Source organism: Oenanthe melanoleuca, chromosome 18 (assembly GCF_029582105.1).
Source record: "Oenanthe melanoleuca isolate GR-GAL-2019-014 chromosome 18, OMel1.0, whole genome shotgun sequence".
Classification (NCBI taxonomy): Eukaryota; Metazoa; Chordata; class Aves; order Passeriformes; family Muscicapidae; genus Oenanthe; species Oenanthe melanoleuca.
The window spans coordinates 813,217-827,541 of NC_079351.1; the positions used below are offsets into that span (position 1 = coordinate 813,217).

General features: G+C 49.5%; 1 protein-coding gene across 1 annotated transcript in view; it reads left to right on the forward strand.

Moving 5' to 3' along the window:
• The window catches only part of RPTOR (regulatory associated protein of MTOR complex 1), a 98,599-nt gene that overhangs the window by 19,989 nt on the left and 64,285 nt on the right, over positions 1-14,325 (forward strand). Inside the window, exons 4-6 of the mRNA XM_056506076.1 lie at positions 7,193-7,351; positions 11,408-11,554; positions 13,731-13,906. Of these exons, the coding sequence (XP_056362051.1) occupies positions 7,193-7,351; positions 11,408-11,554; positions 13,731-13,906 (482 nt within the window). The remainder of the gene's footprint in view (positions 1-7,192; positions 7,352-11,407; positions 11,555-13,730; positions 13,907-14,325) is intronic.

Below are 14,325 nucleotides of genomic sequence, written 5' to 3' on the forward strand. Positions count from 1 at the left end.
CCCATCCTGCCCTGGCAGCAGCAGGTCCAGAGCCTCAGGCTGCTCTAGAGGGAATTAGCAGGGGGAGGTGGAGAGGGGCTTGAAATGCACCCAAACACCTGCAGAGGACTTGCCTCAGAGTCTCCCTCTGGCTTAGTTTAGTATTTAAATTAAAACATCTCTAAGTTATAATCTGTCTTCACTGTAATTAATATTTTTCAAGTTAGCAATGACTAATAATTTTATCAGGAATGTTTTCTCCTGGCCTGTGTTAACCAGGTTAAGCTGCTGCCTGTAACGTCAATTTGGGATTTCCAGCACACTCCCTTGTACTTAAATATGCAGTTTTTATTATCTTGGCCTAATCCTCATGAATTTGTATCAGGGTAATTTCATGTGCCTACAGCCTAAAATTAAAACACCTAAAAGGAGATGGTGGGGCTTTTTTAATATAAAATTAAGAAGCTTAGAGTCTGTGGATATGGTTCAGAATAATTTGTATTTGCATGATGTGTCCAACCCCAGAGTTATTGTGGCCATATCAGCGTGGGCTTGAGGTGATTGGGTTTGTGATTGATGGGATGAGCTGCAGCCACTTCTTACAGTGCTGAGTTATCTCTGAGCTTATCACACACCAGGCTGGCTGTGTCTGCTCCCTGAGTCTGCAGCTCACCTGGGCTGGGACAGCCCTGGCACTGCTGGGCTGGGATAACCCTGGCACTGCTGGGATAACATTGGCACTGCTGGGACAGCCCTGGCACTGCTGGGCTGGGATCCTGTCCTGTGCTGGGATAACCCTGGCACTGCTGGGACAGCCCTGGCACTGCTGGGCTGGGATCCTGTCCTGGGCTGGGATAACCCTGGCACTGCTGGGATAACCCTGGCATTGCTGGGATACCCCTGGCACTGCTGTGTCCTGGGCTGGGATATTTACTGTGGAATTGTGCAAAACCAAAAGTGTTCATGTGCAGCTCTAAATGTGTCTGTCCTTTGATGTGTCTCCAAAGCCAGTGTGAATGCAGGATCCTAAATCTTCCTTTGATGCAAGAAAAGAGCTGTGGTTTAGTCAGTATTAAAATGAAATCACAGTGAATTGCAGGCTTGGGTTATTAATCACCGTTTTGGCTGAACCAAAGAACAAAGTATTTTTGTTTGTGAGTGAAGTCTGTGGTTTTTCACTAGAACAGCTTCCCCCTCAGCAGGCCTGGAGCCAGGCCAGCCTGGCACATGGAGGCAGAGCCTGGGAGAGGTGTGTGGTAGTGGGGTCAGGGAGGGAGCTGGTGGTGCAGAGCAGTGGCACTGGAATCCTGCAGTGCCTGGAATGTGCTGCATGGCCCAGGCTGCAGAACACTCCTGGAGCTTCCAGAGCCCTCCCTTCCCTCCATGGCTGAGATTAGGGATCTCCCCACCTGCCTGTTTGATCAGCAAGTCTTTATAAAAGGACTTTCCTCCAAATCTGTGTGGAGATCTTGCTGAAGAGCCTCTGGGAATCCAAGTGGGTTTATATCAAAAAGATACTTCCTCTCATCTCTGTGCTCTTTGATTTCTTTAGAAAGCTCTACAAGATAAGGGTTTGATTTGAAAAGTCTGGCTTCTCATTAGAGCTGCTGAATGGGCTCTTCCCCAAAGTTTGTTCCTGGTTCTGTTTGTTTGTTATTATTTCACCAACGTGCCCAGCACACAGTCAGCCTGGATTTCCTCTGGATTCCTTCAGAAACTGATTTCATGCTTCCTGCTTTCCCCTTCCCTGCTGCCCAGGTGTTCAGAGGGATTCTGCAGGTGATGCTCAGTGATTCAATACTTGGGATAATTCAGTTTTTACTTTTTGGTTCCTGGAGATGGGATGGGGGTGTGGGAGCTGGGGGGGTCTCACTGTGACACCCCCAGTGCTTGGGGAGGCTGCACCAGGTCTGGGCTTCTCAGCTGCTGAAATTGTCTGATCCTGTCTTGGATTTGCCTTTTTTTTTTTTTTTTTTTTTTTTTTTTTTTTTTTCTTCCATGTTCCTGTTCATTGCTTAGATGCTCCAATGTGTTCAGGAGATTTAAAAAGTAAAATATAATGATGTTGCTTTGCTGTGTGCATCCCATGTTCATCCTGGCTGGGAATTTTTGACATATATGTGCCTGTTTTATGTGTCTGAGCCCCACCTTGCTCCAGACACTCTCAGGAACACTTTGCATCAAACTGGCAGCTGCCTCATATAACGTGGAATATGAATTAATTCAATTTTATGCTCTTCACTTAAAAGAAAACTTAATCCAGGATTTTTAGTGTTCATCTTTAATAAGGCTTCAAGCTCTAGAAGCATCTCTGTCTGGGCTGGGTTTATCCTTTGCTGTGAGATATTTGCATTAGTGGCTGAACTGGCTGGAACCTGCCCACCTTGCCCTGGAAGCTGCTGCTGTCATTCCTCCTGGGTTTCTGTCACTTCTTTGGAAGGCTTCTTTTAGTTGAGTTTTTCCAATTTGGGCACCATTCCAAAACCCCTCTCTTGGAATAATTAGCTAGCTTTGATTCCTTTTAATTAAATCATGTGAAGCAGGCTGGCTGTGTGCATGGCAGTCACAGGTTTCGTGTCTTTGCTTTTGGAAACTGGGATGCAGATCTGCTCCAAGTGGCAGCTGCACCTGGGCTGCTCCTTGGAGCTTGGATTAGGGAAAAGCATTGCTGAGGATGAGGGAAAGCTGCAAAGCAGAGTTTGGGATCCACCATGGGCTGGACGTGGATGGGGAAGTGATGGCTTCTGCACTGGGATAACTGGTGGGACTGGTTCCTCCAGGAAATCCCCCCAGCCCTGTCTCTGAGGTTCCACAGGGCAGGAAACCTTCCAGTCCTGGGGCCTGTCCATCCTGCAGATAGGGAATTCCATGGAATCATGGAACTGGGCTGGAGGGGACCTTACAGACCCTCCTGTCCCAGCCCCTTGCACTGGACCAGGGTGGCCTTGGGCACTTCCAGGGATGGGGCAGCCACAGCTGCCCTGGGCAACACTGAAACCTCACACACTGCAGCTCTATTGCCTCTGTTTTATTTATTTTACCCAACACTGAAACCTCACCACTGCAGCTCTATTGCCTCTGTTTTATTTATTTTACCCAACACTGAAACCTCACACACTGCAGCTCTATTGCCTCTGTTTTATTTATTTTACCCAACACTGAAACCTCACCACTGCAGCTCTATTGCCTCTATTTTATTTATTTTTCCCACCACAGTAACTCACCACATGCAGTGCCTTGTGTGTGCCATTTGCATTTGGGATTCTTTGTCACCCAGAAGCTGTTTAAAAAAACCCAATCTCCAGCCAAATAAAGCTTTTATATCTCATTATAGATTCTGGGTAGGAGCATCCTTCTTCTACAGGGAGGTGTAAAAGGCAGTTTCAGTATAAAATACTGAATGTTGGAGTAGTCTCTTCTGTGGATAAATTTGGAGCACATTCAGTAAGGTATCTTAGGGATAAAAGGGGAGTGACTTCAGGATTTGTTCTGCTGAATGAGGAGAGGATGATGCTGTAGCCTGTGAGGAGCAGAGCTCTGGATGCCAGCAGAGACATTTGTCATACATTTTTCATAGATCTGTGTCCTCTGCTGGGGGTTGGGCTTGGCATGGAATCACACACACACACTGTGTGTGGCCTGAGTCTTGTGGAGTCTTTCTGCAACAAAGGCTGAGGTCTTGGGCTGCAGGAGAATCAAAGGGGAAGACTTGAATGTTACAGCTTTGATGAGAAAATAGGTTTATCCTCATATTTTCTTAAAGAGAAACGTCCATCTCCCTTGTGAAGGAGCTGTGGTGCTGCAGCAGTGCCTGAGCCTGCTGGGCTGGGCAGTGCCAGTGGTGGTGGCACCCTGGCCTGGCCTCCAGAACTTTCCATTGCCACTGGAGCTGAGCAGCATCAGCAGCTCCAGTCCCTGTTCTGTCACCTCTGGCACCCTGCATTGCTTCCTTTTGACAGGAGCTGCTCCTGGGCTGAGTTTCCTGGACTCAGCAGCTGGCAGGGGGAGCAGAGCTGGGCTGGGAGGTGATGCTGAGCCAGTTCTGGTGTCTCAGGTGACAGCACAGCCCCTTGGCACAGCCAGGGAGTGCTGCAGCCCCAGCTCCTGTGTCCTGCCCATTACAAATTAAAAAAAACCCTGTAATTAGGTGAAGTTTCCAAAGCAGAGCCATTGATTTAAGCTCAATGTGGGAATTTCTGCAGCCAGTGCATCCTGACATTCCAGTGGGGTGGGAGTTGATGAACCCAGTGAAGGGATTTTCCTCTCTGGACAGACTCCTGTTGGAGAGGTCACTGCTGTGCCCTGCCTGGCAGTGAGCACCTGGCTGGTTTATTTTTCCTTTGGAAGAAGTAAATCCCTTGTAATAACTGGGAGGTGATTCTGTGGGGATGTCAGGGCATGGTGGGCACCATCTCACTTCCCATTTCAGCATTAAACTTGGGCAGTGTCCCAGCAGAGCCACTTGCTGCTACCCCCAAACTGGTTTCTTTTCCTTTAGGTGCCAGAACTCCTCTCTATTGAAACTCCTCCTGTTTCCTGCAAATTTGTCAACACAGTGTTTTATCAGTCCTGAAGTTTCAACACTGAAAGGTCAAATGTCTTAAAAATTGACATCCTAAGCGTCACAAATTACCAGGGACAAGGCTGGATAAACCAGTGAGCTTTTCACAGAACTGTGCCAATAAACAAGCACAACTTTCACCTTTGCCTGTGTGAGCAGAATAATGAGAACCTCCTGGACCAGGTCACCACCTTACTGCTCTGACAGGAGCTTTTCAGCCAGGCAGGAGGTGGTGAGGAGCTCCCAGTGCCAGGGGGGAGCAGTGCCATCCCCAGCAGGGCTGTGGCAGAGGCCAGGCTGGGGTGTCCTGTCTGTGAGTGCTCAGGGAGCACTGGCTCCTCCCAAGCACCAGGAAATGCCTGTCAGAGGCACCTGATGGAGGCAGGAGGGGTTCAGGGCCAGGAGCTGGCCAGTGGCTCATAAAACCAGGGAGAACAGCCCAAAGTCTGGGCTGTGTCTGTGGCACCCACAGGAGCTGCTGAGGTTGAGCCCCACAGGTTGGGCTCTGTTACCTTCTGCACTCATTAGTGCTGGAAAGCTCCTGCTGGGAGCTGGAGGGGAAGGAATAACGATGGAGGAAAGAAAAAGACAAAAAAGGCACCACCTGGGCTGGGGTGTTACTCACCTGCCTGGTTCTTGTCACATCAAACTCCCACCTGAGTCCTGGGCTGGCAGGAGGACTCAGACTGTGCTTATTCACAGGCTCCCCCCTCTTTCCATTCCCTCATCCTCTGTTTCTCCAGGCCCAAATGATCTGTTTGCAGTTTGGAAATTGAGATCTACAGACTTTAGTGTTGGAGTCTGAATCCACCTCCATTAACTGCAAGCTGTGTTTAATATTGATGCTCCAGGGACGTGAGGAGGGATGGAATGAGCCTGTTCTCCTGGGGAAAAAAAAAAAAAAAAAAAAAAAAACCAAAAAAAAAAAGCAGAAATTCCCCAGCACTCTGGTTTGGGTGGCTGCTGAAGCTGCCAGCAGCCAGGCTGGGATTTAAGGGGCACATTTTTGCAAATCAGTGTCTTCATCACTGCTCTGAGTGGAGAGAGGAGGAGGTGGGGGCTCTGTGGGAAGATTAATGCAGCCTCTTGGCTTTCCTGAGTGCTGAGGTTCCCAGGAAGGATGAGGGTGTCACATCACTGCTTCTTGCTTCATATTTTTCCTCCTTTTGCTTGCTTTTCTTGGGTGTTGCCATCATTAAATGCTTCCATTCATTGTTCCCTCTCCCCTGCTGGCTGGAGACTCTGACTGTTAATTGAGCAGCACTGTATCTGCTCTTCAGGCTCCTCAGATAAACTATTTAAATCCTCCATCCTCTTTTACTGTGGCATTTTAAGATTTTCTCATCTTTGGCTGTCACAGAGAAAAACCTGAAAAGCCCAAACTTTGGCCTTGGTTTGGTTTATAAACAGGCTCCCAGTGGCAGCTTTTGGAGAGGTGTGTTTGTCTTAAACTTGGGTCTTTATTTCACTATATCAGATTGAAGGTTTTTATTGTGATTCTGGGGTTTCAGTCTCTGCAGCTCTGGAGAAGAAAGAGCCAGGCTTTTGTCTTCCAAAGGGCACCTGAAAGACTTTCTGTTATTATTTGGCCTTACTTCAAAAAAATGCACTTTTGAGCGTGACAAACCAGCTCCTACCTGGGTGTCTTGGACTCAGCCAAGTTTAAAGGGGTTTGAGGCATTGGGGTTTTTGCCAGTTTGATTTTTCCTCCATCCTTCAGTGTGCTCTGTACTTACAGGAATGGGGTGTCCACAGCCCCAGCTGGGGAATGCATCAGCTTTGCCCAAGGCCAAGGGCAGTTGCCAAGGGCTCTCCATCACTTTTCCCCCTCTTTGCCCAGCTGTGTGAATGTCAGACTCCTTTGTTGTCCTTTTGTCTCAAGAATGGTGTCAACTAGACAATTTTCTCTCTTGAAATAGGGAATTTGTTCAGCTGGATGTGTAGAGGGTCTGAATTGGAGGATTAAGTGAGGGGTTACTTTTGAGACTGGCTAATGTTGAAACAGATTTCCCCTTTCTAAGGCTTTTTGAATATTAATAATTGAAAAGTGAGTGAGCTGTGCTAAGCTCCCTCCAGCTTGTGCTATTGGTGTGTATGAGAGTCCCACACAGAACCACAGACAGACTTTGCTTATCCAGCCCCACTGCCACTGTTTTGTGTTTCCTCTTCCCAAAGTTCCTGTCCACACTGGGATTGATGCCTTGGGAGGCTGCCTGGAGCAGGGGCTGGGCAGAGTTACAGGAATAAAGCAGGGATTTGTTAAAAACCCTTCAAAGATTCACCTTGGGCAGTGCAGGAGCCTGGTCAGGGCTGCACCCCAGATGGACTCAGAGCCAGGAGTTTCACACTTTGGTCAGTTTGGCTCCATCCCCACCTTGGGGTTCCCTGTCCCATCCCAGCTCCAGGCTCTGCAGTCCCACCCTCCCAGATTCTCTCCTCCATTCTCTCTGGTTGCACTTTGTGGGGCTGGAGCTGCAGCGTGTCCTTGGTTCTGGGCTGGACAAGGATTGTTGTGTGTGCCTGACTGGGAGGAGAACTGGGGACACTGTGTGGAGTTGAGAGTCACTCAGCAGTGCAGGGCAGAGAATGGGAGCTGTGCCGCTGAGACTGGAGGTGCTGGGGCTGTGTTGGTGACTGTTCCCCGCTCCCCAGGCGCGGTACAAGCAGAGCCTGGACCCCACGGTGGACGAGGTGAAGAAGCTGTGCACGTCGCTGCGGCGCAACGCCAAGGAGGAGCGCGTGCTGTTCCACTACAACGGGCACGGCGTGCCCCGCCCCACCGTCAACGGCGAGATCTGGGTCTTCAACAAGGTGGGTGTGAGCACCAGCCCTCGGGGTGCACCAGCCCTGGCTGGCCTGGAGGGAGCCTGGACACCCAGGGACACCCCTGTGTGCCAGGGACACACCTGTGTGCCAGGGACACCCCTGTGTGCCAGGGACACCTCCTGTGTGCCAGGGACACCTCCTGTGTGCCAGGGACACCCCTGCCCTGCCAGGGACACACCTGTGTGCCAGGGACACCCCTGTGTGCCAGGGACACCTCCTGTGTGCCAGGGACACCCCTGTCCTGCCAGTGCCACCCCTGTCCTGCCAGTGCCACCCCTGACCTGCCAGGGACACCTGCTGTGCCAGTGCCACCCCTGCCCTGCCAGTGCCACCCCTGCCATGGCAGGGACACCTGCTGTGCCAGTGCCACCCCTGACCTGCCAGGGACACCTGCTGTGCCAGTGCCACCCCTGCCCTGCCAGTGCCACCCCTGCCATGCCAGGGACACCTCCTGCTGTGCCAGGGACACCCCTGCCCTGCCAGGGACACCTGCTGTGCCAGTGCCACCCCTGCCCTGCCAGGGTCACCTCCTGCCATGCCAGGGACACCTCCCACTGTGCCAGTGCCACCCCTGCCCTGTCAGTGCCACCCCTGCCCTGCCAGGGACACATCCTGATGTGCCAGGGACACCCCTGCCCTGCCAGTGCCACCCCTGCCCTGCCAGGGACACCTCCTGCTTTGTCAGTGCCACCTCCTGCCCTGCCAGTGCCACCTCCCACTGTGCCAGGTGCTCCAACCCCAATGTCCAGCCTGGCCCAGGACACTGCCAGGGATCCAGGAGCAGCCACAGCTGCTCTGAGCACCTGGGCCAGGGCCCCCCACCCTCACCTGCAGGAATAAGCAGATGGGACTCAGTTTCTTCATGAAGAGCCCATTCTTCATTTGCACAGTTCATATTTATAGGAAATTGTAGAAGGAACCCTGTTAAACTTAATTGGTCAGCAGTGCAGTGAAACTCAGTTTATTGGTTGCTAAGGGGTATTGCATATCTCTGTCAAATTCTCTCTTTCTGGACATGTTTATGTATTTTCTTCACTGGTTCTTATGGGACAGATTTCTTGTTTTTGCAGGTGTTACCAGAATAGATTACTGTGCTGACTTTCATTCTTATAATTCTTTCACATGGGCACTTACAAGTTAGTTCTTAGCTTAGCTAGAGCAGCAGGGCCTAACCCATATTTTATAAGGCTTTTCTTTTATAATATCTCTACCTTTATGCAACACTCACTGGCAGGAATTTCTCCCCAGTTTGTCCCCTGATTTTCCCCTCTCAGTCTGAGCCTGTCCCATCTCTTCTCCAGGTTTAGGGCATGTTCAGGTGTTTGGTTCCCTGTTCTTTCCTTTGTGGCCATCCAGGATGTCCCTCCCCTGTGGGGCACGAGGGGCTCCTCTCCAGTGCACTGAAGCCATAAATCATCAGCACAGAGATGGAAACTCAGAATTGTTCCTGCTCTGACTCACTGCCCAGTGTGCCTTACCCAGAGAGCATCAGGGCAGTCCCTGGGAACTGGTTAATTTGGCATTTTCTGGCCTTTTGCCACATGTTGAGGCTGCAATAACATTCCTCATGTATTTATTGGGAGTGCTCTTGTGTTAGTGAGGAGCAATGTTCTGGTTTAGCTGCTGTTTCCTGAGCAAATCTCAACGTGGCTTCAAGAGGAGAACATGGCCCAACTTCAGACATGTTTATTCTGATATTTTGAGGAGCTTCTCTGCAAATTATAAATATCTCTGAGTTCTTCACCAGACAATTGGGGATGAAATCTGTTCAGGAGCAGTTTCCAGTTGAGCTGTAGTTGTGTCATTCCCAAAAAGAGGCACAGAGGGATGGGGGGAGCAGTGCTGGAGCAGGGACTGACTTCTCTGTGCCCAAACCCTGTGTCCAGCCCAGCATCAAAGCATCACCCTGAGCAGCTGCTCTGCAGAGCTCTGCTCTAACACCCCTTCTTGCTTCAAACCACCTCATTTACATATCATTAGCAAACTGGATGTTTTATGTGACCCCCACAGAAGAGCTGGAACATAAAATTCTTCTGGGTGGAAATACCACAGTATTAATCAGAGCTATAATCCCATCTTAGCTGGAGCAGGATGCACTGGAAATAGAAAGGTAAAACAATGCCTGCCCATAAAATGTCCTTGATGAGATGTGTCAGAGCAGGATTTTTATGTGGAGCTTGCTGGGGCTGGATGTGCCTGGTGACCTTAGGAGAGGCTGAGCTGAGGCCCCCTGTGCCTCCTTCCTCCTGCAGGGATTTGAGAGCTCCAGCTCTCTAAAACTTCAGCTTCTAGCAACAGTTTTCCCTATTAATTTTAATGAAACATCCCAAACAGTTATATATGGGCAGAGCTGGCTCTGGAGGTGCCTTGCCCCTCCCTGCCTTATGTAACACATGGTTTATGATCCCTCCTGTCTTTATCGACGCCGATACGTGTCCTTGAAAATTTGATTTTTGTAAAAAGTTTACTGGTTTTATTACAGCTATTTTAAGTCTCTTGAATTTAAATGAGAATTATGATCCCATCCATCATCCTGCTGATGTTAATAGGAACATCACAGCTTTTCCTGAGGATTTTGGGCTGAGCTCAGGGTTGGAGGAACACCAGGTTGCCCTCTGCCTGCAGCTGAGAAGGATCCTGCTGGCAGCCACTGGATATTTGGTGGTGACTCTTGGCAGGCAGGAATCTGTGGTTTGTATTTTCAGCTTCCTTGGTTCAGGATTGGCTCCTCAGAGCTGGTTTGAAATGGCTGATTTTTATCCCCTTGCCTCCAGTTACTTGGGGGCGTTTGTTAAGATGGAAGACAAGGAACAGGATCCTTCTTATTTGCAGAAAGGGAACTGTGGGCACTTCACTCTGTTGAAGGCAACTTTGTTGGTTTTAATTTTAATGGATAATTTGAAAAGTTGCACAGAAGCTAAAGCTGTAATAAAATTATGAAGCATCTCGTTAGGCTCAGGCAGGGTAGTGCTGATGGGCTGCAGGGGCTTAATTATCCATCCTGATTTATTGATGGGCTTTTCAGTTTAAGATGTTTGATGTTAAATTAGAGACAGCTGGTTTGCATCCTTTATCAGTGTTGCAGAAATTTGGGATAAAATTGGACTATTAAATGCTGTTTGGAGTTGTTAGCACATATCAGAGCTCTAAATATCTGATACTGAAAACTCTTGGCAAAGTTTTGGGCTTTTTTTTTTTTTTTTTTTCTAGAGTTGGATGTTTCAAATAACACCACAATAAAATCTGCTTGTTGCTTGTGTTGACTTGGGTTCACATCCTCAGATACTGACTGAGATTTGTATTCATCAATTTGTTCAATCTAGGCTTTATTTTGGGCTTCTGTGTGTCACATCCCGAGGTGTCTCCTTAGACCTGGGATCACCTCTGGAGGACATGCAGGTGGTTTGGAACCAGCTCTTTCCAATGCCCATCAATGAGAGACTGCAGGAGCTGTTCTTAGAGGTTTTCATGGCTGTTTATTGTTCCTTATCTCAGGAATGCTTTGTCCATGAACAGCGCTCTGCTCGCCAGACGTCCAGGGCAGAATCTGCCTGGCAGAGGCAGGACTGATCTTTTATAGTCTAAATTACCTACTAGGTATTTACAAATGACCCCCAATACAATACAATCTTGTTACATGGTCCAGATCTGTTCTCATCCAATCTAAGAGTGCCAGCGTGTCACCCAGCATGGATGACACGGAGAAGAAGGAGGAAGAGGTATCCACACCCCCAATTCTCCATGTTGGCCACGTGTCCCTTATCACAAACATTCTAGAAATCTGCTAATTCTACATTCTAACAGTCTAATTTACACTCTATTTATTTTTGCAGCTTGCATTTCTTCTCTCAATGTTGGTAAATTGTTCCAAGGAGCCAAATCCAGCCCCTGAGACACCTGGGTCTCATTCGAGGGTCTTTGGGGGGTCTTAAACCTTCCAGGGAAGCCAGAGGAACACTCTGGGCTCCCACATCTGTGGGTATATTTTATTAGCTCCTCCAGTTGTGCTGCTGGTGTTTGGAGTGGTGCTTTTCTCCCCAGAACTACACCCAGTACATCCCCCTGTCCATCTACGACCTGCAGACCTGGATGGGGAGCCCGTCCATCTTCGTCTACGACTGCTCCAACGCCGGCCTCATCGTCAAGTCCTTCAAGCAGTTTGCACTGCAGAGGGAGCAGGAGCTGGAGGTGAGAGCTCAGCCTGCAGGGCTCTGCTGAGCACAAGGGAAGTTGAAGCTTGCTTTGCTGTGTACACAGAAAAATGTGTTTAAAACCGTGTTGGAAGGCAAATTAATTTGCAAATAACTTCGCCGCTCTGATCTTTCTGGTTCAGTTTGCTATGCCATTAAACTTGGAGTGATTTTTAATACAAGCACTAATTAAATGTTAATGTTAATAGAATCAATTTGGGCCCTAATGGTCTTTTCTGCTGAGATGAATGCTGAGGTGGGCAAGACATCATTATTTTGGTTGCACAACTCTGGTATCTGGGGCTGGATTTCCATGCAGTTGTGGTTTTGTGCTGTTGAAGTGAATGCAAAAATGTGGAACAACAAAAACCTGATCCACACTGGGATTGTCCTGGTGGTTCCAGTTCTGCAGAGTGTGGAATGTGTTCCCAATGAAAAGCTGTCCTGGGTTGCAAATGGAATTAGTAATAAATGTGTTGAAGCAAATCTGAAATGCAGAGTGGAAGGGAAGGAGTTGGAGTGTTCTGTGCAGCCTCCCCCCTGCTGCTCACAGGGAAAGGACATTCCTGGAGATTCACTTCTTGCACTTGTAGGACACTGGATTAGAACCCCTAAACTTCAAGGAAGGAATATTAATTAATCAGGGACCTGAGTGTCACAATGCTTTGGTGGGGGCTCTTTGGCAGGTGGAAATTCCATTGTACTGATGCAGACAGTCTGATAACCTGGGATATGCAGATAATTTCATTATTCCTTCTAGTCCATAAAATAATTCCATATTTTGTAACAAGAGGAAACTTCCCACACTCTGTGGCTTGGGAAGAACATGAAGCTGCCAGACAGGGATCAATAGAGTTGGTAGCAGATGCCTTTTGAGAGAAAAGGGGTCTGAATATCCTTTCCCAAGTTTCCCTGTCAGCCTGGGACCTCTACTGGGATGTTTCTGGGGCCTGTCTCCTTTCTTTATACAGTGCTCTCTCCAGCATTTTGGTTTTGGTTTCTCATTCTGTTCCCAGCAGGTTGAACAGGTCTGGCCTCCCCTTCCCTCTTTGTTCACCCATTTCCTTTTCCCCTTGGCTGGTGCTGAGCCCAGGGCTTGGGGGCTGCTGTGGGAGGCAGCAGCCCCAGGGCAGCTCTGCTCAGGTGGAGCTTGTGCAGGAAAACCTCTGCAAGGAGGGATGAGCACAAGGGACCAAGTCTTTATCTCAGCAAACATCCCATCCCATCCCATCCCATCCCATCCCATCCCATCCCATCCCATCCCATCCCATCCCATCCCATCCCATCCCATCCCATCCCATCCCATCCCATCCCATCCCATCCCATCCCATCCCATCCCATCCCATCCCATCCCATCCCATCCCATCCCATCCCATCCCATCCCATCCCATCCCATCCCATCCCATCCCATCCCATCCCATCCCCTCTGGTGAGGTTACATGGGCCAGCTCTTGCAGCCAGGTTAACACTGCCATTCCTTTGCCTATGGAAATGCTTCCAGGGTTGTGTCAGCTTTTCATTCTGCCCTTGGCTTTCATGAACTCCTGGTGCCTGAGTGAGGCTCCTGCTCGTGGGGAATGGAAAGCAGAGCCTCATGCTCACAGTCAGGAGAGCGTGCAGGGGAATTCATTTGGAAAATTATAAATTATCCACTTGTTCAAATTCATGAAAAGGGAAGCAAAGCTGCAACTGGTGCTCCAGAGGGGCTGCCAGAGTGATCAGGATAATTGTTCCCCATTTCCCTGCAAGATCAGAGGAATTTGCTCTTCCCTTAATCTGCCAGAGGGATTCTCACCTTCTGATTCCATATCTTGCCCTAATGAAAAAAATGCAAAATGTTGGAAAGAAACTTTGGTTGCTGAAGTTTACTTTGGTTACCTGGTTCAGAAAGGTGCTGGGAAGATTATTTATGTTTTCACTCCCTGAATTATTAGTATCAAAGTTCATATTCTTAGTCAAGATCTTAAATAGGAGAATCCCTGTGTTTTTGGAAAATGGAAATGTTGGTCTGTGGGGCATTTTTACCTTACAGGCTGAGGTTTGGACTGCAGCTGAGTGCTGTTATTTGGGTGTGAGTTAAAGCTGTGGCTGGTGCTGCCACAGTCACCAGGAGCACTGGCAGCTCTCCCTGGGTTATTGCTGACTCCCCTCTGGGAATCCCCTTGTTCTCACAGGTGGCTGCCATCAACCCCAACCACCCCCTTGCCCAGATGCCTCTGCCCCCCTCCATGAAGAACTGCATCCAGCTGGCAGCCTGTGAGGCCAACGAGCTGCTGCCCATGATCCCAGACCTGCCTGCAGACCTGTTCACCTCCTGCCTCACCACCCCCATCAAGATCGCCCTGCGCTGGTGAGTGACACCCCTGACCTGGCCTGACCTGCCCTGACACTGCCCTGACCCTGACCCTGACACTGACCCTGACACTGCCCTGACCTGACCCTGCCCTGACCTGACCCTGACCTGACCCTGCCCCTGACACTGACCCTGACACTGACCCTGACCCTGACCTGACACTGACCCTGACACTGCCCTGACACTGACCCTGACCTGAACTGACCTGACCTGACACTGACCACTGACCCTGACCCTGACCTGACCCTGACCTGACACTGACCTGACCCTGACCCTGACCCTGACCCTGAACCTGACCCTGACCCTGACCCTGACACTGACCCTGACCCTGACCCTGACCCTGACCCTGACCCTGACCCTGACCCTGACCCTGACACTGACCCTGACCCTGACCCTGACCCTGAACCTGACCTGAC